The sequence below is a fragment of the Salvelinus sp. IW2-2015 genome, linkage group LG5 (assembly GCF_002910315.2).
Source record: "Salvelinus sp. IW2-2015 linkage group LG5, ASM291031v2, whole genome shotgun sequence".
NCBI classification, from domain to species: Eukaryota; Metazoa; Chordata; class Actinopteri; order Salmoniformes; family Salmonidae; genus Salvelinus; species Salvelinus sp. IW2-2015.
In genome coordinates this window covers 34946386-34969098 of record NC_036844.1, presented here as the reverse complement: position 1 = coordinate 34969098, position 22713 = coordinate 34946386, and the positions used below count along the sequence as shown (strand labels likewise).

The following is a 22713-nucleotide window of genomic DNA, read 5'->3' as shown; positions in this document are numbered from 1 at the left end:
TTAGAGAAGAGGGTGAGATGGGTTTAGAGAAGAGGGTGAGATGGGTTTAGAGAAGAGGGTGAGGTGGGGTTAGAGAAGAGGGTGAGGTGGGGTTAGAGAAGAGGGTGAGGTGGGGTTAGAGAAGAGGGTGAGGTGGGGTTAGACAAGAGTGTGAGATGGGGTTAGAGAAGAGTGTGAGGTGGGGTTAGAGAAGAGAATTGCACATACAAGGACATTTTGATGATCTATTTACTTACCTATTCTATCACAGTCATGCATTGTGTTTTTCTGACAGCATATCTAAACAGTTTCGGTGGAAACCAGACTACCATACCCGTCATTGGTTCAATAACCATGGTGGTGCGTTTACACACAATAAATAGGAAGAAAATACCATAAAAAGTGGAAGTGTGAAGAAAGTATTCACGCAGATCACACAGACACACACACACACACACACACACACACACACACACACACATGCACACAAGCACGGACACAAATAATCACAGTGACTCAGCTGGTCTGGCTGGCTCAATGATAGAGACAGGCTGGCAAAGATACTGACTGAATGGCTGACTGGCTGACTGACTGGCTGACTGACTGACTGGTTGATTGACTACTGCTGCTTCCCTATTTGAATAGTTAAATAGTACCTTATGGTCTGACCTGAGAGGTGTGGAAGCACATGGCTTAGTGGAGAGGCCTGGAGAGGTGCTGCCGCAGGTGAATATTAACACCACTAAACTACTTGACTTGACCAATCAGGTAGTCATTGAAAAAATACGTTGTTTTCCATAACCTGGATAGGTAGGGGCACAGCACACCTAAGGTTGGAAAGTTATTACACAAGTTACACATTTAACATTTTAACATATTCAAAGTCTCTGCTGCCTACTGTCTGACCGTGCATTGGACCTGCATCTGTCCTATGTTCCACTGCTCAGCAGCACGATGACTGACGGAATTAAACTTGCCCTGCTCCTGTTCTTGCTGAACAATGGGACTCTTAATCTCCTTCCAGGGGGGCAGCAGCTCAAAACATTGGGCAAGATTGCTTGTGAGGTCCTCTATGATGAACATGGCCTTGCTTTGCCTGTTTATCATAGAGGCCCTGAAGCACCCTGCACTACAGCCTGCAGAGCTTGGATCCGAGGTTCACAGTATGCCTGAGGATTCCCTTATCAGCCACTGACAGCCCCCCATACCAGGAAACAGAAGGTCAGCACACTCTGTATGGCCGGTGTAGTAGTTTAAGAGTATCCTGGTGTTGACAGTCAGTTATCTCAGTCTGGTGTAGTAGTTGGACAGTATCCTGGTGTTAAATTCAATTGTCTCAGTCTGTGTGTAAGTTGGACAGTATCCTGTGTTGACAGTCAGTTGTCCAGTCTGGTGTAGTAGTTGGACAGTATCCTGGTGTTAACATTCAATTGTCTCAGTCTGGTGTAGTAGTTGGACAGTATCCTGGTGTTGACAGTCTTTCTCAGTCTGGTGTAGTAGTTGGACAGTATCCTGGTGTTGACAGTCAGTTGTCTCAGTCTGGTGTAGTAGTTGGACAGTATCCTGGTGTTAACATTCATGTCTCAGTCTGGTGTAGTAGTTGGACAGTATCCTGGTGTTAACATTCAATTGTCTCAGTCTGGTGTAGTAGTTGGACAGTATCCTGGTGTTGAGTCGTTATCTCAGTCTGGTGTAGTAGTTGGACAGTATCCTGGTGTTGACAGTCAGTTGTCTCAGTCTGGTGTAGTAGTTGGACAGTATCCTGGTGTTAAATTCAATTTCTCAGTCTGGTGTAGTAGTTGGACAGTATCCTGGTGTTGACAGTCAGTTGTCTCAGTCTGGTGTAGTAGTTGGACAGTATCCTGGTGTTGACAGTCAGTTGTCTCAGTCTGGTGTAGTAGTTGGACAGTATCCTGGTGTTAACATTCAATTGTCTCAGTCTGGTGTAGTAGTTGGACAGTATCCTGGTGTTAAACATTCAATTGTCTCAGTCTGGTGTAGTAGTTGGACAGTATCCTAGTGTTGACAGTCAGTTGTCTCAGTCTGGTGTAGTAGTTGGACAGTATCCTAGTGTTGAGTCAGTTATCTCAGTCTGGTGTAGTAGTTGGACAGTATCCTGGTGTTGACAGTCTGTTGTCTCAGTCTGGTGTAGTAGTTGGACAGTATCCTGGTGTTGACAGTCTGTTGTCTCAGTCTGGTGTAGCAGTTGGACATATCCTATGTTGACAGTCAGTTGTCTCAGTCTGGTGTAGTAGTTGACAGTATCCTGGTGTTGAAGCAGTTGTCTCAGTTGGTGTAGTAGTTGGACAGTATCCTGGTGTTAACATTCAATTGTCTCAGTCTGGTGTAGTAGTTGGACAGTATCCTGGTGTTGACAGTCAGTTGTCTCAGTCTGGTGTGTAGTTGGACAGTATCCTGGTGTTGACAGTCAGTTGTCTCAGTCTGGTGTAGTAGTTGGACAGTATCCTGGTGTTGACAGTCAGTTGTCTCAGTCTGGTGTGTAAGTTGGACAGTATCCTGGTGTTAACATTCAATTGTCTCAGTCTGGTGTAGTAGTTGGACAGTATCCTGGTGTTGACAGTCAATTGTCTCAGTCTGGTGTAGTAGTTGGACAGTACCTGGTGTTAACATTCAATTGTCTCAGTCTGGTGGGGTAGTTGGACAGTATCCTGGTGTGACAGTCAGTTGTCTCAGTCTGGTGTAGTAGTTGGACAGTATCTGGTGTTGACAGTCAGTTGTCTCAGTCTGGTGTAGTAGTTGGACAGTATCCTGGTGTTAACATTCAATTGTCTAGTCTGGTGGGGTAGTTGGACAGTATCCTGGTGTTGACATTCATCTCAGTCTGCGCAGAAGGTTCAGTCATTGTTGACATGTTTTGTTGATGTTCTGAGTGTTGACATTAAAAGAGAGTCCCTGTTGCCATCCATGGCAAATTTAGGAAAAGGAGGATTTTAGCTAGCTAGCTAGCCACCGGAGGACAACGACACAACGAGATGCAACAATTCAAGTTTTTTTCTGTCAATGATGTTTGGCTTCTGATGTGATTGGCAAAGATATTTGTTCTATCTGTGTGATTGGTGTGCACCAAATCCAAACTATCTTCCCTTGACACATTTTTTTATGGTGCGCCAGGACCATTCACAGCTGAGCTCACCCAGTTAAGCTCAACGCTGATTGGCTATTATTTTATAAAGTAATTTATCAAGGGAGGCCAAATGCTCACTTGCTTCCCTTGCTTTCAATGCTACGGGCGGTAACAATGTCATACTGTTTTTGACCAGACAGGATCAGATAGATATGCTACACATATTGAGACAGAGGGGCATTGTTTCGTTCGCTCTGATGCTTTCTCTGGTGAGATGCATTCAGCCTCTTGCAAATTGAAGGACATTTATGAAACAAGGAGCGACCACATCTACATTWAAAAAAAAAAAAAATCTTGGTAGTTTTTTTTGGGAAGCACGGCCAGGCTACCCTTGGCAACCTGAGTAACAGAGTGAGGGCTTTGCCTAGACGCTTTGTTTAGTTTTTTGTGGGACTGAAAAACATTTCTGGAACGTAAAATAATGTTATTAACCGGTTGCCTTGCATTTAAAATAAGGATTCTGTTCTCGAACACTATTGATCACGTTCGTTCCTGGTTCTGATTCTGTTCCTCTTTTTTACGGCACATCCACACTTTTCACAGTAGTTGGACAAAAATCCAATATAATGTTTGTTTTTTAACAACAACAACAATAAATAAATGTGAAATGTAATTATATTTGATAAAAAAGACAAGCATAGCTGTTGAACCAGTCTTCTTTATAGTAGGCCGAAGAGAGGTATTGGGTTTTTGAACATATGAAATGGAACACAAACAATTGTTACAGGTTACAGATAACTTCTAAATACGATGATTACTGTTATTCACTGAGGTTCACATCTCTGGTTTCATGATGGGCATGGACACGTAGCCTACATCCTGGAGGGGATCTTAAGCACATCCAAAACGGGACCTGAATGGCAAAAATTATGTGGGCCTGCCTACAATTCATAGATTAAAAGGGAATGTCAGCTCACTGTTTTGCTCGCTCACTGTTTTGCTCTTCACAAACTTTATATTATAATAAATCTTTGGTGATTAAGATTTATTTCCAAGCAGTCTCAGGAGCCAAAACCTTTATTGACAGTCTTGACAAAAAAAAGCCTTCATTGGTATTTAACAAAATAAAACAAAATGTAAAAAAGCATTTGTTTTTATGTTTCTAAATAGGAAGTATACAGGCACCAAAAGAATATTAGGCAACTCTAGTTCCATGCTCATATGGGAACTGTGAGTCATGGCTGGATAAGCTGCGTCTCCACTGTCAAAATTCATGCCATAACCAACTGTGTTACCGCTAAAACCAGCTTTTGGTTGATCTTAAATATCCCTATCAGCGCTAATTAGCCCTATGGATCAAGTTTTTAAGGACACACCCCAAATATTTCCACCCCTGCTATCTGTTAACACCGACATAATATTTTAGGGAGCGGTAGAGGTGACCAATAGTAGTTCCTCCAGCGTGGATGCTCGTCCACATTTTATAGTTAGGCTATGCATAATTTTCAGAGGTGGATAAAGTACTGAACATACTGTCACTTAGTTTGTAATTTACTAAAGAAAAAGTAGTCCTCTTAATAAACTACTCAAGTAAGTGTAAAAATATCAGATCAGAAAACTACTAGTTAGAATTGTAGTTTGGTCATTTTTTACACCTTATGCTCAACTGTGAGAGAACAAAAATGACAACTTACTGTAATTGATTTGATGTTAATTTATTATTTAACCTTTTACTGCAGTGCAATCAGGGTCACAAATAGTGTTTCTAGGAAGCCTTAAACAAATCTACTTTGYAACTAAAGTATACACCTCACACACATGGTTATGGGCTTCCAAAAAAGAAGACACCTGTACCATGTCAGATATAGAGTTTAAAAAAAATCCGTTTGCATTGCAATATTACACTTTATATAGAGCACAGAAGACAGAAATATAACAAAACTGTTTAATTAACATAGAAACACTGGATTTTCAGCGTGTTTATTTAATTAATACAGATTAATTATGAAGAATATMAYTAACATTTGTCGTGTCTTTGGCTATGCCAGATTAAGTGATATGACATGTTATTCTATAAAATCCTTTCTCTGTAATTAATATTACCTGAGCTAATTACTTGAGCTAATCATGTAAATGTAATTAACTAGAAAGTCGGGGCACCACGAAAGAGTGTTTATAGAGCTGTTACCTTCCGAATAAACTCTTAAAGACCTAGTCATATTTTACATCAATAGCAGTCAATATTAATCGTCACCTTATTTCAGTCTCATCTGAAAGTTGTACATTTTTTGTTATCTTCACGAACCCTGGCTAACAAGTTGAATCAGCAATACAAAATTGGGTTTAATTATTTATTTACTAAATACCCAACTAATCACACAGAATTACATATATACAGAAAAAGTCCCTGGTGGACAAAGCCGACATGACGGCTGGTTACACAAAGGAAAGGGGGTTGGGTTTGAGTGAAAGAGCGGGAAGACTGAGGAACAAAGGGGAAAAGCTATGCTATCGTAAATACAGTATCTTATGCATTCTAAATTACCGCCCATTTGGAAAAGGAAAATGCAATAAATATTTACTCTGAGCTGCGCTTCGGTAGGTTGGTCGTAGATGCTGGCCGTGTTGGCCAAAAGAGATCTTCCTGTCCTCCGAAGAATGTCTCTGGTGGTAAATTGGATACGTTGTAGTATCTTTGTTGTGTGTTAGACTGGATACGTCGTCCTCCGTCCTTTCCTAGCTCATGTTTACAGCTGCTGTTGCTAACTCAACGGCTAGGAGGTATCACATCTGTAGTGAATAAGAGTTCAAAGTTCATACCATTCGCAACCAAAGCTCACGCTGAGGTTGGCTTAGTTCTGTTGACGTTGAGACTGGTGTTTTACAGGTACTATTTAATGAACTGCCAGTTGAGGACTTGTGAGGCGTCTGTTTCTCAAACTAGACACCCTAATGTACTTGTCCTCTTGCTCAGTTGTGCACCAGGGCCTCCAACTTCTCATTGTTAGCCTGTAATCGAACCCAAATGCTGATGCTTCAGAAACTCAACTAGTCTAAAGAAGGCCAGTTGTATTGCTTCTTTAATCAGAACAACAGTTTTCAGCTATGCTAACATAGTTGCAAAAGGGTTTTCTAATGATCAATTAGCCTTTTAAAATTATTAACTTGGATTAGCCAACACAACATGCCATTGGAACACAGGAGTGATGGTGGCTGATAATGGGCCTCTGTACAACTATGTAGATATTCCATAAAGAATCTGCCGTTTCCAGCTACAATAGTCATTTACAACATTAACAATGTCTACACTGTATTTCTGATCAATTTGATGTTATTTTAAATGGACAAAAATGTGCTTTTCTTTCAAAAAGAAGGACATTTCTAAGTGACAAGGACAAGGAAATGTTTTTGAACGGTAGTGTAGGTTTGGTTAAAGTGACTATGCATATACTGTATGATAAACAGATTTGATAAACTATAATATGATCTTGGTGTAGCGTTTGAGCGAGTGACAGATAATATTATTTTGATCGCAAGTCCTGATCCCAATGACTCGATTGCATGGAGAGAAAGAGAACTGCACATGTTCAAGGAATAACGCGGCTCATTCGAATTTCCCGATACAGCGGGAAAATTCTCCKGACAAAAGAGTGATCAAGTTAAGGTCTGACATCTGTATATTTTTCTTAAAGGTGCAATATGCAGGAATCCATCCACCATTTTCTAGATGCTAAAATTCTAATAGTTAGCCTAATTTCAGTTTATGTGACAAAACAAGCAGTCATTGTGTAGAGAATCATTGTACCATCTAAACCGTTGTGAAATGTATTTTCCAAAAATATTGTCTTGTTTTGCTGTTTGAAGCTGGTGTACAAAACCGAAAGTAAAAGACGCAAAAAACGGAACTTAACGGGAAGCATAGAAATAGTGCACATAGAAAAGATATACCACTTCTTAGACTTGCTTTCAATGAGAATGACAGATCTATAACTCATATTTCTATTTGAACTTGGTCCGTTCGCCTAAAAAGTTTTTTTGCGACATTAAGGGTAGCTTTAGTATAGCTTAACTTCTTCCAGTGTGAAGTAATTGGTAGCTTGGTAAACTATATTTTCAGAGTAGCTTCCCCAACACTGCTGTCGGATAGGTTGGGGCACAGCACACATAAGGCTTTAGGTCAGGTCACATGATCAGGTAAAACTAAGCCCGAGTTTATCATCTACGGAAATATAGACCTGTGGTGAATGTCAGTGGGCTGTATGTTTAGTTGAATGTAAAACACTCCACTGTTGTTGATGTTATTGCTGTTGTTGTTGTGTTGATTATTCAGGTGCTACAATCAATGGACTGATTAACAAGAACTGTAAACACAACAGACTCAAATGCATGCTGAGCAGAGTACCCGTTCAGTTAAAGGTTTCATGTGTAAATTTAGCTATCTCAATGTTGTTGCCGTTGATTGTACCTGTGAGAGATATATCCCAAGGACCGGTAACCAGAGGCAACCAACTGACAAATGTGGACATTTTGGGTGGTTGGGAGGGGGGGGGGGGGGTCAGGTCTTTCATCACCATCACAACATGTGACAGGCCTTCCATCACCATCCTTAACACAATACAGATACGTACCCACTTTAATTCAACGCTATTCATCTGCTTTAGTGCTTCACTGACAGCTAAAGCCAAAACAGCAAATTGAGTTAACTGAACATTAGTTATACTTATGACAGAGAACAACTGACTTTATTCTACAAAGTGTGAGTGAAATTTTTCATGGTATTTCTAATGTGTCACTCAGTATATGGAGGAAGCTGTAGAATGTGAGTTCGCAACCGATACTGAGAGGAGTACATGGTTTGTATGCTAAGGGTGTCTGGGCTCTCTCTCTCTCTCTCTGTGTGTGGTCATATTTACTCACAGGGCAGTTTTGCAGGTTTTCAGAGATCTGGGAATGTTTTCCCGCATAATCATTCTGTTATAGGAACTGACACAGAAACCTGCTGGCTGTGGAATGCCATGTCACCATGTGGAAGCAGGAAGTAGGCCAACATAATGAATAGTAAGGTGGCTCAACAATTCTGACAGCAACGTCAACCTTTTTCCATATTCGTCTTTTATTAATAAATTCTCATTCACATAGAAACAAACAAAGGTAGAATTATACGAAGGAATAATTACAATTAGAGACAAGGAACCAAGAAACTACTGTGAGAAATCACTATCATAAAATTTAATTGTGTATGTTGCTACACAGTAGGCCTAGGTGAATCACGGTGTGAGGCTTATTGCTGCGTGTGTGTGTGTGTGCTTGTTTGCGTGAGTGTGACTGAGGGCTCTATTTTTTGGCTGGCGCTAAGGAGGCGCAAGTGTCAAACACGTTATTTAGCAATTTTGTCATGTTAAAACTGGGGAATTTTCCAGCCCCATGTGTCAGGTTTGGCATTTGACCTGTGGCAATATTTGAAGTGTGTCCTTAAAAACATGAGCAAAAGTGACATTTTCAAGCAGCACTAATGGGAAGTTTTAAGACCCACAAAAAGAAGCTCTTAACGGTAACGCAGTTGATAATGGATTTTGAGAACGGAAGCGCAGCCTATCGAGCCATGAAGCACAGTTCCCACGGAAAGAGAGATGTGCCATTTGTGTGTGTAAATCTCGATTGGTTTCCCCACTTGTGTTAAATTTGATTAAAAACCAAGCATAGAAATAGCAACAATTATTTGACACACCCCCAAACCTATAACGCTTTTGTCAGCGCTAAAATGTACTCAAATCAAATCAAAGTTTATTTGTCACGTGCGCCGAATACAACAGGTGTAGACCTTACAGTGAAATGCTTACTTACAAGCTTAACCAATGGTGCGGGGAAAAAAAGGTATGTGTGTGTGTGTGTGTAGGTAAGTAAAGAAATAAAACAACAGTAAAAAGACATTTGAAAAAAGAGTAGCAAGGCTATATACAGACACCTGTTAGTCAGGCTTATTGAGGTAGTATGTACATGTAGGTATCGTTAAAGTGACTATGCATATATGATGAACAGGGAGTAGCAGAAGCGTAAAAGGAGGGGTTGGCGGGTGGTGGGACACAGTGCAGATAGCCCGGTTAGCCAATGTGCTGGAGCACTGGTTGGTCGGGCCAATTTAGGTAGTATGTACATGAATGTATAGTTAAAGTGACTATGCATATAAGATAAACAGAGAGTAGCAGCAGCGTAAAAGAGGGGTTGGGGGGGSAKACAKTGCAAGTTGTCCGGGTAACCAATTGGTTACCTGTTCAGGAGTCTTATGGCTTGGGGGTAAAAACTGTTGAGAAGCCTTTTTGTCCTAGACTTGGCACTCCGGTACCGCTTGCCATGCGGTAGTAGAGAGAACAGTCTATGACTGGGGTGGCTGGAGTCATTGACAATTTTTAGGGCCTTCCTCAGTGATGCAACCGGTCAGGATTCTCTCGATGTTGCAGCTGTAGAACCTTTTGAGGATCTCAGGACCGATGCCAAATCTTTTTAGTTTCCTTAGGGGGAATAGGCTTTGTCGTGCCCTCTTCACGACTGTCTTGGTGTGCTTGGACCAATCTAGTTTGTTGTTAATGTGGACACCAAGGACTTTGAAGCTCTCCACCTGCTCCACTACAGCCCCGTCGATGAGAATGGGGACGTGCTCGGTGCTCCTTTTCCTGTAGTCCACAATCATCTCCTTAGTCTTGGTTACGTTGAGGGATAGGTTGTTATTCTTGCACCACCCGGCCAGGTCTCTGACCTCCTCCCTATAGGCTGTCTCGTCATTGTCAGTGATCAGGCCTACCACTGTTGTGTCGTCAGCAAACTTAATGATGGTGTTGGAGTCGTGCCTGGCCATGCAGTCGTGGGTGAACAGGGAGTACAAGAGGGGACTGAGCACGCAACCCTGGCCAGCTCCAGTGTTGAGGATCAGCGTGGCAGATGTGTTGCTTCCTACCCTCACCACCTGGGGGCGGCCTGTCAGGAAGTCCAGGATCCAGTTGCAGAGGGAGGTGTTTAGTCCCAGGTTCCTTAGCTTGGTGATGAGCTTTGAGGGTACTATGGTGTTGAACGCTGAGCTGTAGTCAATGAACAGCATTCTCACATAGGTGTTCCTTTTGTCCAGGTGGGAAAGGGTAGTGGAGTGCAATAGAGATTGCATCATCTGTGGATCTGTTTGGGAGATATGCAAATTGGAGTGGGTCTAGGGTTTCTGGGATAATGGTGTTGATGTGAGCCATTACCAGCCTTTCAAAGCACTTCATGGCTATGGATGTGAGTGCTACGGGTCTGTAGTCATTTAGGCAGGTTGCCTTTGTGTTCTTGGGCACAGGGACTATGGTGGTCTGCTTGAAGCATGTTGGTATTACAGACTCAAATCAGGGACATGTTGAAAATGTCAGTGAAGACACATGCCAGTTGGTCAGCACATGCCCGGAGCACACGTCCTGGTAATCCGTCTGGCCCCGCAGCCTTGTGTATGTTGACCTGTTTAAAGATCTTACTCACGTCGGCTACGGAGAGCGTGATCACACAGTCGTCCGGAACAGCTGATGCTCTCATGCATGCCTCAGTGTTGCTTGCCTCGAAGCGAGCATAGAAGTGATTTAGCTCATCTGGTAGGCTCGTGTCACTGGGCAGCTCGCAGCTGTGCTTCCCTTTGTAGTCTGTAATAGTTTGCAAGCCCTGCCACATCCGACAAGTGTCGGAGCCGGTGTAGTATGATAGTATGAGCCCTGTATTGACACTTTGCCTGTTTGATGGTTTGTCGCAGGGCATGGCGGGATTTCTTGTAAGCTTCCGGGTTAGAGTCCCGCACCTTGAAAGCGGCAGCTCTACCCTTTAGCTCAGTGCGAATGTTGCCTGTAATCCATGGCTTCTGYTTGGGGTATGTACGRACAGTCACTGTGGGGACYARGTCCTCAATGCACTTATTGATAAAGCCAGTGACTGATGTGGTGTATTRCTCAATGTCATRGGAAGAATCCCGGAACATGTTCCAGTCTGTGATAGCAAAGCAGTCCTGTAGTTTAGCATCTGCTTCATCTGACCATTTTTTTATAGACTGAGTCACTGGTGCTTCCTGCTTTAATTTTTGCTTGTAAGCAGGAATCAGGAGGATAGAGATGTGATCGGATTTACCAAATTGAGGGCGAGGGAGAGCTTTGTACGCGTCTCTGTGTGTGGAGTACAGGTGATCTAGAATTTTTTCCCCTCTGGTTGCACATTTAACATGTTGATAGAGATTTGGTAGAACTGATTTATGTTTCCCTGCATTAAAGTCTCCAGCCACTAGGAGCGCCGCCTCTGGGTGAGTGGTTTCCTGTTTGCTTATATCCTTATACAGCTGACTGAGTGCGGTCTTAGTGCCAGCATCTGTCTGTGGTGGTAAATAAACAGCCACGAAAAGTATAGCTGAGAACTCTCTAGGCAAGTAGTGCGGCCTGCAATTTATCACAATATACTCTACTTCAGGCGAGCAAAATCTAGAGATTCCCTGAGATTTTGTGCACCAGCTGTTGTTGACAAATATGCACAGACCGCCCCCCCCCCCGCTCCGCATGCTTACCGGAGAGTGTCTGTTCTGTCCTGCCGGTAAGCAAGCGTGTATCCCGCTAGCTGAAATACCATGTCGGCTTGCAGCCACGATTGCGTGAAGCAAGGATATTACAGTTTGATGTGTCCGTGGTAGATATCCGTGATCGTACTGCGTCTAGTTATTGTCCAATGATTGCACGTTGGCGAGCAATAATGTGACGGTAACGGCAGCTTCCTAGTTGCCTTCTGCGGGTCCGACGAGGCATCCGGCTCTTCGTCCTCTGCGTCGCTTCCTTTTGCGAAATAATTGGATGTCTGGCCTATGGGGTGTTTGGAGAATATCGTGTGACTCCTGCTTGTTGTTGTTGAAGAAATCTTCGATTTAATCCGAGTGTTGTGTTAGTTTGTTAAAAAAGAGCCCTGAGTGTATCTGCCCAGCCTGATCACTAGAAATAGACGTTGATTCAGGAAGGTCCTGAGAACGGCGATATATGCCTTCCTTGGCGCTCACACGTTGTGTTTAAATGATGGCCCAGCACTGGGCGCAAACTCACTTTTGAAGGTAAACGACGAGAATCTCGTTCGATCTGCCTTAGTGTGTTGTTTTTTTCATGTGAGTCATAAAAGCCTTATAGGTGTACCACAGTAAGGCCTATAGGTAGTCACATGTAAAGCCTATAGGTAGTCACAGTAAAGCCTATAGGTGTCACAGTAAAGCCTATAGGTAGTCACAGTAAAGCCTATAGGTAGTCACAGTAAAGCCTTCTATAGGTAGTCACAGTAAAGCTATAGGTAGTCACGGTAAAGCCTATAGGTAGTCACAGTAAACTTATAGGTATGCCACAGTAAAGCCTATAGGTAGTCACAGTAAAAGCCTATAGGTAGTCACAGTAAAGCCTATAGGTAGTCACAGTAAAGCTTATAGGTAGTCACAGTAAAAGCCTATAGGTAGTCACAGTAAAGCCTATAGGTAGTCACAGTAAAGCCTATAGGTAGTCACAGTAAAGCCTATAGGTAGTCACATTAAAGCCTATAGGTAGTCACAGTAAAGCTTATAGGTAGTCACAGTAAAGCTTATAGGTAGTCACAGTAAAGCTTATAGGTAGCCATAGGCCCAACCACTCAGTGATGACAACAGACTCTGTAGAACGTATCACTATGAGCTACTGTTACCCTCTCTGGCTTACCTACAGGGAGGGGATGAGAAGGGGGTGTGTGTGTGTGTGTGTGTGTGTGTGTGTAGGGTGAGGGAGATTGACTGGCCTAATGTTTGTTGTCAAACCAGCAAAAACCATTAGATGACACTAGTTGTACCAGCCATTACCTCTAAGGTACAGAGTACATCCAGTCAGAGGACATGATTTAGCACACTTGTTTCCAACATTTAGCGGGTATTTGTTCTTCAGAAAGGCACGAAAGAAGAGAGCAGGTAAGGCCAGCGTAATTGTCAATGCACTGTCTGTCCCTATGTTACTGGAACAAATAGTCAAGAGGGAGTCAGATTACAGGTGAAACTCTCCCCTCTGGCTCCCTCCCTCCTCTCATCTCTCCTTCCTCTTCTCCCTTCTCCTCCTCCACCCCCCTCACGTCTCCTTTCTCAGTAACCTCTATGGGCAGGTGTTGTTTTTGTGAAGAGCATTCAGCAACCTGTTCTGCCACCCTGTGACATCATCACCAGGGGACTCCTCCCTCCATCCTCACCTGCCTCCACTAAGCTATAAAAGATCTCAGTTTCCGTGGCAGCATCACTTAGCTACATCACACCCGCCACACACAGAGAGAGAGAGAGAGAGAGAGAGGGGAGTGGTCATACACAGGGCCATCAACAGGAAGAAAACAGAACACAAAGAACCTAGGACAAAGTGCTGGCCTGAATCCTCTGTTCATTCTTTGTGCTGAATTCTGGAATCTCAGGAGGTTCTAGAATTCCTTAATTGAGTGACATCCTCATTCCTCCAGGTAGGTCAGGTGTATAAGAGAGACGCCCCCAGGAAGCCAGCATGTCGATGGGCATGGAGATTGTGGGCATCGCCCTGGGAGTCATAGGATTCATCCTGGGCATCGTGGTCTGTGCTTTGCCCATGTGGAAGGTTACAGCTTTCATCGGAGCCAACATCATTACAGCCCAGACCATCTGGGAAGGGTTATGGATGAACTGTGTGACCCAGAGCACGGGACAGATGCAGTGTAAGATCTATGACTCCATGCTGGCCTTACCTCAGGACCTTCAGGCTGCCAGAGCCATGACAATCATCGCCATCATCCTGGGGATTCTAGGGGTGATGGTCTCCATCGTCGGAGCCAAGTGCACCAACTGCATCGATGACGAATCCGCCAAAGCTAAAGTCATGATCATCTCCGGAATCTTCTTCATCCTGGCCGGTATCCTCGTCCTCATCCCTGTCTCCTGGTCGGCCAACACCATCATCCGAGACTTCTACAACCCCCTTTTGGTCGAGTCCCAAAGGAGGGAGCTGGGAGCCTCACTCTACATCGGCTGGGGGTCGGCGGCCCTGCTCCTTATCGGAGGAGCCATGCTGTGCTGCTCCTGCCCCCCCAAGGAGGAGAAGAGGTACAAGCCRGCCCGCATGGCCTACTCCGCCCCTCGCAGCGTGAGCGGGGGCACAGCGGGATACGACAGGAAAGACTACGTCTGAGGGACTATTTACCTGCATGATTGAACGGAGGGGAGAAAGGATAGAGGAGTGATAGAGGAGAAGTAGATAGATAGAGACAGACAGACAGACACACAGGTAGACAGACAGACAGATAGATAGTTTGCTATCTGACAGGAAAAACTAGGAGACAACTCCTACTGAAAAGACTCCGATATGAAGGGATGTGTGTTTTAATGTTACTGCTTAGCTTTTCCTCCGCTTGGGTGTCTCTGTTCAGCGTCATTGTTCAGCTTTATATAGGCTTGTGTGAAGTTTGGTAGAGGCTGTCAGACCCAGATGCTGTACATACAATCCCAAAGGGGTAGGTTGACTACTGGTAATGACTGGTTTTATGGAATAGTTTAAATTCTAGTTGTTATTCATTCATTTCAAACTTCAGATGATAAACCAAAGCCCTTTTGTTTCAGTAAACCGTACAGTTGAAGGGTCTTGGTTTTCAAGTACTTGGAAGAACTGCTTCAGTTACACAGCATGTGGGCTCATATTTCTACTGCAGTATGGAGGTCCCTATTGCGTGTGTAGTTTACTGTTGGGGAGGTGGGATTTTCTTTCACTGAAACGTTCAGTTAAAAAGTTTCATTGTTGTCTCATTAACACAGACCAGGAAGGACCAGCACTGTTTTTACATAGATTAGGCAATGAGTTTCAGTATGTGTGTGTGTGTGTGCGCACATGCGTCTTTTGCATGTATTTGGTTGTGAGAGATTCTGCCTCAGGTCATGATATCATAGATTCCTTCCTCTTCACAGTTCCACTCTATTTAGGCCTTTCTGTGTGTCTGTGTGTGTTTGTGTGTGGTGTAATAACATTTGTTTAGTAATTTTTTTTTTACAAATAATTAATAGCTTTTTAATGCTGAAAATGCTTTTTGTCAGATTTTTGTCTTGTAAATAGTAAGACATGTGTAGTGTCATTTGTAAAAGAATGAGACTATGTATAGACTAATTATAGTTAGGAGAGTGATGGTAAAGCAGGACCATTGTCTGAGGTGACGTATGGAGTCAGTCAGTCTCCTGTTTAACAAAGCAACTGTAAGAACTGTTTGGTGAGCAGGGAGTAGTACACCTGAATGAGGGTTTAGACTGTGTGTGTGTGTGTGTGCGTGCGTGCGTGCGTGCGTGCGTGCGTGCGTGCGTGCGTGCGTGCGTGCGTGCGTGGATGTGTACATAGAGGGTGAGAGACTACCTAATGAAAGGCATGTGTGTCTAAGGTCTTAATTTTCAACTGCAGGCAACCAGTCAGGTTTACCTACAAACGCCCATATAACCACAATGGACAGCTTCAGTTGTTTATTTGAAATAAGTCAGCCATTTTAGTTTTTTTATTTAAAATACAATGCCTAGTTTCAATACTTATTGTTTGATGGAATGTGTATCTTGTAAATTGTCTTTATATACGTATATGTTAAGACAACATTGCTTGAATGATGTCGTGTTTTGCAATGGTCTGCTTCTCTCTACATATTCAGCTGTCCTCTACTATGCTTCAATAAATGTGAAAATGTATTCCCTGTTGTCATTTAACAGTTTTATTTCTTCATGGTAAATACCTCCAACCTCTAGCTTTACCTCTTCCTGGTAGAGGTAACTATCTATAATTACTCTATACATAGTCTTATTCCATCACAGACAGGTAGCCTTGTGGTAGGAGCGGCGAGCTAGTAACGGTAAAGGTTGCTGGATCGAATCCCTGAGCTGACAAGTTAAAATATGTCGTTCTGCCCCTGAACAAGGCAGTTAACCCACTATTCATAAGCTGTCATTGTAAATATGAATTTGTTCTTAACTGACTTGCCTAGTTAAATAAAAATATATATTGCGGAGGACACATTATAGTTGTACAACTGAAATGTGTCTTCTGCATTTTTTCATAATTTTTCTTCTTCTTAACCTTTATTTAACTAGGCAAGTCAATTGTACAACTGAAATGTGTCTTCCGCATGTTTCTCTCTCTACTAACACTCTGTGGGGAAGTGATACTGCTTGTTCAGAGTATCTGTATTGTGTTTCTATGATTATGAGAACTTCCTCTGGTACAGCTAATGGCACAACACCTGAATAAACCTGTCCCAAATTAACATATTAACACAATTGAAAACACTGATCTGCTAAAGTTATGGTGAGAGGAATGAGTTGGGTTGCATCTGAAATGACACCCTATCCCTTGGATACAGGTTAACTGCCAAAATAAAGGAAAGACCAACATAAAGTGTCTTATTAATAGGGCGTTGGGCCCTATTAAGACATCAGAAAAGCTGCAATGCGCCTTGGKATTGATTCTACAAGTGTCTGGAATTCTATTGCAGGAATGCAATACCACTCTTCCACTCCCAGAGTGCAAAGAAACTTGGCGTGATCATGTCGTTCTCTACAAACATCAAAGCAGTGACTCCCTCATGCAGGTTCATACTCTTCAACATCCGTAGAGTATAACTTTTCCTCACACAGGAAGCGGCACAGGTCCTAATCCAGGCACTTGTCATCTCCCGTCTGYACTACTGTTCTCTGGGCTCCCCGCTTGTGCCATCGAACCCCTGTAACTCACCCAGAACGACGCAGCCCGTCTGGTGTTCAACCTTCCCATGTCACCACACTCCTCCGCATACTCCACTGGTTTCCAGTCATAGCTCACATCCACTAAGAGACCATAGTGCTTACCTAATGGAGCAGTAAGGCGAACTGCCCCTCCCCACCTTCAGGCTATGCTCAAACCCTACATCCCAACCCAAGCACTCAGTTCGGGCAGCTCTGGTCTCCTGGCTGTCCCGCCCCTATCGGAAGTCAGCTCCCGCTCTTTTCCTGGCCGTCCCGCCCTTACGGGAAGTCAGCTCCCGCTCTTTTCCTGGCCGTCCCGCNCTTACGGGAAGTCAGCTCCCGCTCTTTTCCTGGCCGTCCCGCCCTTACGGGAAGTCAGCTCCCGCTCTTTTCCTGGCCGTCCCGCCGTTACAGGAAGTCAGCTCCCGCTCTTTTCCTGGCCGTCCCGCCCCTACGGGAAGTCAGTTCCCGCTCTTTTCCTACTAGCACTTTGGCTGATAACTTCTATATTGAGGAGAAATGTACTTACTACGACTTTGATATGTCGTTATCCCACTTAGCTATCTGAAGATGAATGCAGTGTAAGTAGCTCTGGATGAGAGCTAAATGACTAAAATACATCAAATGAGAAATCCCATTGATGTTCTTTTGATGGTGGTGGAAAACACAATTTCATGCACCGCCCCAGAATCTCCCATTAGTGTTCAATTGGGTTGAGACCACACACACACACACACACACACACACACACACACACACACACACACACACACACACCCTTTAAACCCCCCATACTCCTTTGAGTAATAAGCAACTGGGCATTTTTATACATGACCCTAAGCATGATGGGATGTTAATTGATTAATTATCTCAGGAACCATACCTGTGTGGAAGCAAATACTTTCAATATACTTTGTATCCCTCATTAACTCAAGTGTTTCCTTTATTTTGGCAGTTACCTGTAGTGCACTACTTTTGACCTGGGCTGGGATTCCCAAAAGCATCGTAGCACTGAGATCATCTTAATTTCATTGAAACTAAATGGATGAAATATGATCTCAGTGCTACTATGCTTATAGGAAACCCAGCCCAGGGCGCTCAACTATAGTACACTTTATAGGGAAAAGGGTGCCATTTTGTGCACAGCCCTAGTTTGTCTTCCTATATGACTGACATAGAGGTCTCCACAACAATCTTATAAGGGGAAAAGGGTACAGATGCACAATTGAGTGCATCCTGTCGGACTGTATCACTTCCTGGTACGGCAACTGCACTGCCCGCAACCGCAGGGCTCTCCAGAGGGTGGTGCATTGCTCGTCCTAATATTTATATATTTCTTAATTCCATTATTTTACTTTTAGATTTGTGTGTATTGTTGTGAATTGTACGGCACTGTTGGAGCTAGGAACACAAGTATTTTGCAACACCAGCAATAACATCTGCTAGATATGTGTATGTGACCAATAACATTTGATTTGATTTGATTATAGTGCTATCAAATCAAATCACATTTTATTGGTCACATACACATGGTTAGCAGGTGTTATTGTGAGTGTAGCAAAATGCTTGTGCTTCTGGTTCCGACAGTGCAGTAATATCTAACAAGTAATCTAACAATTCCACACCAACTATCTAATACACACAACTCTAAGTAAAGGGATGGAATAAGAATATAAACAGAAACACTAGGCAGACTAAATGCCCTTAGAAGGTTTTCTGGGTCAGTCTCTTGATGTGAGTTTTATGAGATTAAATGAGTGTCATTCCACACAGAACACTTAGCACACACTCGCTGATTCATGAATAGGGTATGAATAGGGTATGAATAGGGTATGAATAGGGTATGAATAGGGTATGAATAGGGTATGAATAGGGTATTCACCTTATGACGCCTGGCAACAAGGGTTAAATAAAGGTTACATTTAAAAATCATTTAAAAAACAAGGGCATATCTAATTTGTTGCTTTTGTTTTCCTACTTCAGGCCCATTCACAAACAAGCAAAACATTGTTAATATGAATTACATTGGTCAAAACTACTAAATAACATGTACCGAATTTGAAAGATATGTTAATTAAATTAAAGTATAAGCACTCGGAAGCTGACATTCATTGGCATTGGCATACTCATAGACTTTGACTGGGAGGGTTAGCTAGTTAGCTTTGTAGCACAACAGATAGCAAATATCCTAATGTTTATATAAAGATGTTGCCACCGTTTCTGTCTTTTGTCATTGATCTTCTGTTTCTAACAACATTGCKATTTCAAGCATTGATCTTTGATTGAAAAGGGATAGTCCTACAGCCTGTATGGATAACGACCATTATTAGATACAGTCTAATGTGCTAACTAGCTAACCCACCCAGTCAAAGTCTATGAGAATGCTAATGCCAACAAAAGTCGTCTTCCGAGTGCTTATACCACATGAAAACATACGTTGACATTTTTTCAATCATTTCCCTTAACATAGATTTTTTTTTTTTTATGCATTAACGCTGGCAAAGACTTAATACAAATGCTTTAGCAATGTCATTGTATTTGCAGGCGCTATAGTGTAATTTAGACTAAATAGTCATTAGTGTCTGTCCAGAATGACTGGGTTTATCCCGACTTTTTGGCACCACTATTGCGTCGACGGTAGAGAGCGGCTTGAGAACGTTCATAAGAGTGGCATGACACGACCGAGTGATGGATGTACGAMTGCAACCTATGAATACAACACATTTCTGAGAATGTAATTTCTGGGAATTCTTCAAAGCTGCTGGGGTGTTCTTATCAATGTCCATTATTTGGGTCATACAATTCATTAAACCATAACCCCCTCTGTCACATTTCCTAAAGGCCCTAGACTGGTCAATAAGTGACACCATAAAGCCTTGGTTATTACGATGTCAATTCAAACKAGGCAGAGCAGAGAGCTCACTTCATTGAACATGACATTACTAATCTCCTAAACAAAGATGGGCTATCTCACCTCGACCCACCCTAGCACCCAGTCTGTCAGAAATAATCAATATTCTAAGCATTATCAGTACTAACACACGCCCAAGCATATTGTGATTTTTTACTGATTGGTTCTACTCTGTCTTTCTCACTAAAACACCAACAGGTACAACCACACACACCCCCGAGCTCTGCCCCCTACCAGTACAGCTATTGGATTTTCAAATCCAAATAATGTCAAGTCTTAACCCCCCAGGAAAGAAAATATATATATTTGAGAGAGCCAATCAAAGTTCAGCCCCTTTCTGCACGAATACTGCATTTACAACGGACTCCTGTCCAGACCAGTGTGACACAGTTCTCCCTCACTGTACACCACCTGTCACATCAGCTTGTATGCACACACACACACACAAACATACACACATACACACACATACATACTTAGTGAGGTCTCTCAACTTCTTGCCCTCCACTCTAGTCATCAAATTGTAACATCTTGAATTTCCTTGGTCCTAGTTACCTGATGTCTGCAGCCGTCATCACTGCTGTTACCATGGGAACAATGCTCCAGGGAAGCAACACACCCATGTCTCACCTAAAGAGGCGGGTTGGGAGATTCTGCTCGCTCAACTGGTGGGAGAGAACACACGGATTCAAACTAATTGTAATTAATGTCAACCGATGCATTTAAAATTCAAACTCCATACAGATGCTCTGTACCTTCACATTGCATTCATTACCTTTCATTTTACTGTAACCTCAAACTGGCTTGGGTACATTTTTWATAATAAAAAACTGGATTATACAAATGCTCTTGTCATCACAATCATCAAGCAGCTGACTTTAAACAGTTGGAATATGACATGTAGACAGGCGGACAAACGAACAGACAGACAGACCATGTCAGCCCTATCCTGATTTTCTGGTCTGTCCAACCCCAACATTTTGTATTTCTATTGTTATATTTACAGGGAACTAACAGTGAGGTATGACAGGAGGACAGCAGGAGGAGGAAGAAGAGATGGAATGTTTGTAAATGATGAGAAACTGAATTATGGCTGCCCGGCAACATTGCCATATGGCTGATTTTCACACAATCTGAAGGACAGAGAGCAAAGTCCAAAAGGCATCTGATAGGGACGCCTATTTAATAATCCTCAAGGATCCCCATCCACAGCAGGTTATCAAAGATGCTTAACCCCTATAGAGGAAATATTGGTTGTTTGTGTGAGAGAGATAACTCCCATTGGATTATCAGATCCTGACAACTCAACTGACTCCGCTAGCAGGCTGTAAATATCTGGCCTATTGGAGATGATCATAAGGTGTGGTTGAAGGGCATATCAGCGTTACAAACTCTACGTCCCAAATAGAACCCTATTCCCTTCACAGTGGCGATAGGGGGCAGACACACACACACACACACACACACACACACAACCCTGGATGTACCATTGGACAAGTTAACAGATGTTTGAAAGAAAACACTCTCTCAGGGACGGTTTTATGGACAAGGGATTTCGAGATGACTGTTAATCCGACCTACTCCTGGTTTTACTTAATCTTCGTAAAAACCGATCCACAGTTTCAACCAAAATGTCAACTCTGATCAGGTTTTTTTGGCCTTTTTGTGCTTTTGGTGTGAAACGGTGGGCCATGTTGTTTCTGCATCACTGTAGTGAAGACAGGACGTCATGCAGGACGTCCTCTAGGATAGATGTAGGGCCTTGGCATCACACACAATTTGGACTGCATTCTGTAAATCAGAGTTGGGGTCATTTCAGGGTTGGGGTCATTTCAGGGTTGGGGTCATTTCAGGGTTCCGGTCATTTCAGAGTTGGGGTCATTTCATAGTAATTTGTCGTTTGAAAAGTCTAATTTAATAATTGAAAAAATAGCATCTACTTTCAGTGACTTAAACTGAAGAAAAAAAAACTATTTATTCAGAAAACAATTTATTGAATTGACCCCAACACTGCTGTAAATGTGCTGTAATGTGCTCCAAACTTATCTAGCTAGGATGGACGCTATGCTTCCCCTGTCCTTCAGAACGCGTGGCCTGGTGTGACCCTATGTAAATACAATGGCCTCAAAGTGAGCAGAACCTCATCCCACCTCCACAGTTACACTGATGCATTGCCCTATCCCACCTCCACAGTAACAGTGCCCTATCCCACCTCCACAGTAACAGTGCCCTATCCCACCTCCACAGTAACAGTGCTCTATCCCACCTCCACAGTAACAGTGCCCTATCCCACCTCCACAGTAACAGTGCCCTATCCCACCTCCACAGTAACAGTGCCCAGAGAGATCCACCTCCACAGTAAATGCGAGTGCCCCATCCCACCGTCGCACATGTAACAGGCCAATCCCCAACTAGTAAGTGCCCATCCCACCTCCACAGTAACAGATGCCCCATCCCACCTCCACAGTAACATTGTAGCAAGCCCCATCCCACCTCCACAGTAACGAGTGACACAGTGCCCCACTAGTAACAGGCCCATCCCACCTCCACAGTAACAGTAACAGCGCCCCATCCCACCTCCACAGTAACAGTGCCCATCCCACCTCCACAGTAACAGTGCCCCATCCCACCTTCAACAGTAACGCAGTGCCCCTATCCCACCTCCACAGTAACAGTAACAGCGGCAGCATCCCACCTCCAACAGGTAACAGTAACAGTGCCCCATCCCCACCTCCACAGTAACAGTGATAACCAGCCGCCCATCCCACCTCCACTCCACAGTAAAGCAGTGCCCCATCCCACCCTCCACCTCCACAGTAACAGTGGCCCCATCCCACCTCCACCTCCACAGTAACAGGTGCCCCATCCGCACCTCCACTCCACAGTAAACAGTGCGCCCCGCATCCGCGACCTCCCACAAGTAAACAGTGCGCAACACTAACACACACACCTCCAAGATCAAAGAGATGGCCCCGCCATCCACCTCCCACTCCA

At 43.4% G+C, this 22713-nt stretch overlaps 2 protein-coding genes across 3 annotated transcripts in view; both read left to right on the top strand.

The window, feature by feature from the left end:
* LOC111964428 (claudin-4-like) overlaps positions 1 to 20576 on the top strand; it is a 40523-nt gene extending 19947 nt beyond the window's left edge. Inside the window, exons 1-2 of one of the 2 annotated variants that reach the window (XR_002877386.2) lie at positions 897 to 1200; positions 20271 to 20357. Coding sequence is in view for 1 of the 2 variants with exons in the window: in XM_023988331.2 (XP_023844099.1) it covers positions 20271 to 20445 (175 nt within the window). In the remaining variant the exon portion in view is untranslated. Of the gene's footprint in view, positions 1 to 896; positions 1201 to 20270 lie in introns of those variants that run through there. The other variant, XM_023988331.2, reaches the window with a different exon arrangement.
* On the top strand, positions 13330 to 15779 carry cldn3c (claudin 3c). The gene has a single exon (XM_023988332.2). It carries the CDS (start codon positions 13597 to 13599, stop codon positions 14251 to 14253), a length of 657 nt encoding a protein of 218 aa, XP_023844100.1. The 5' UTR covers positions 13330 to 13596; the 3' UTR covers positions 14254 to 15779.
* Positions 20577 to 22713: the final 2137 nt, after the last annotated feature.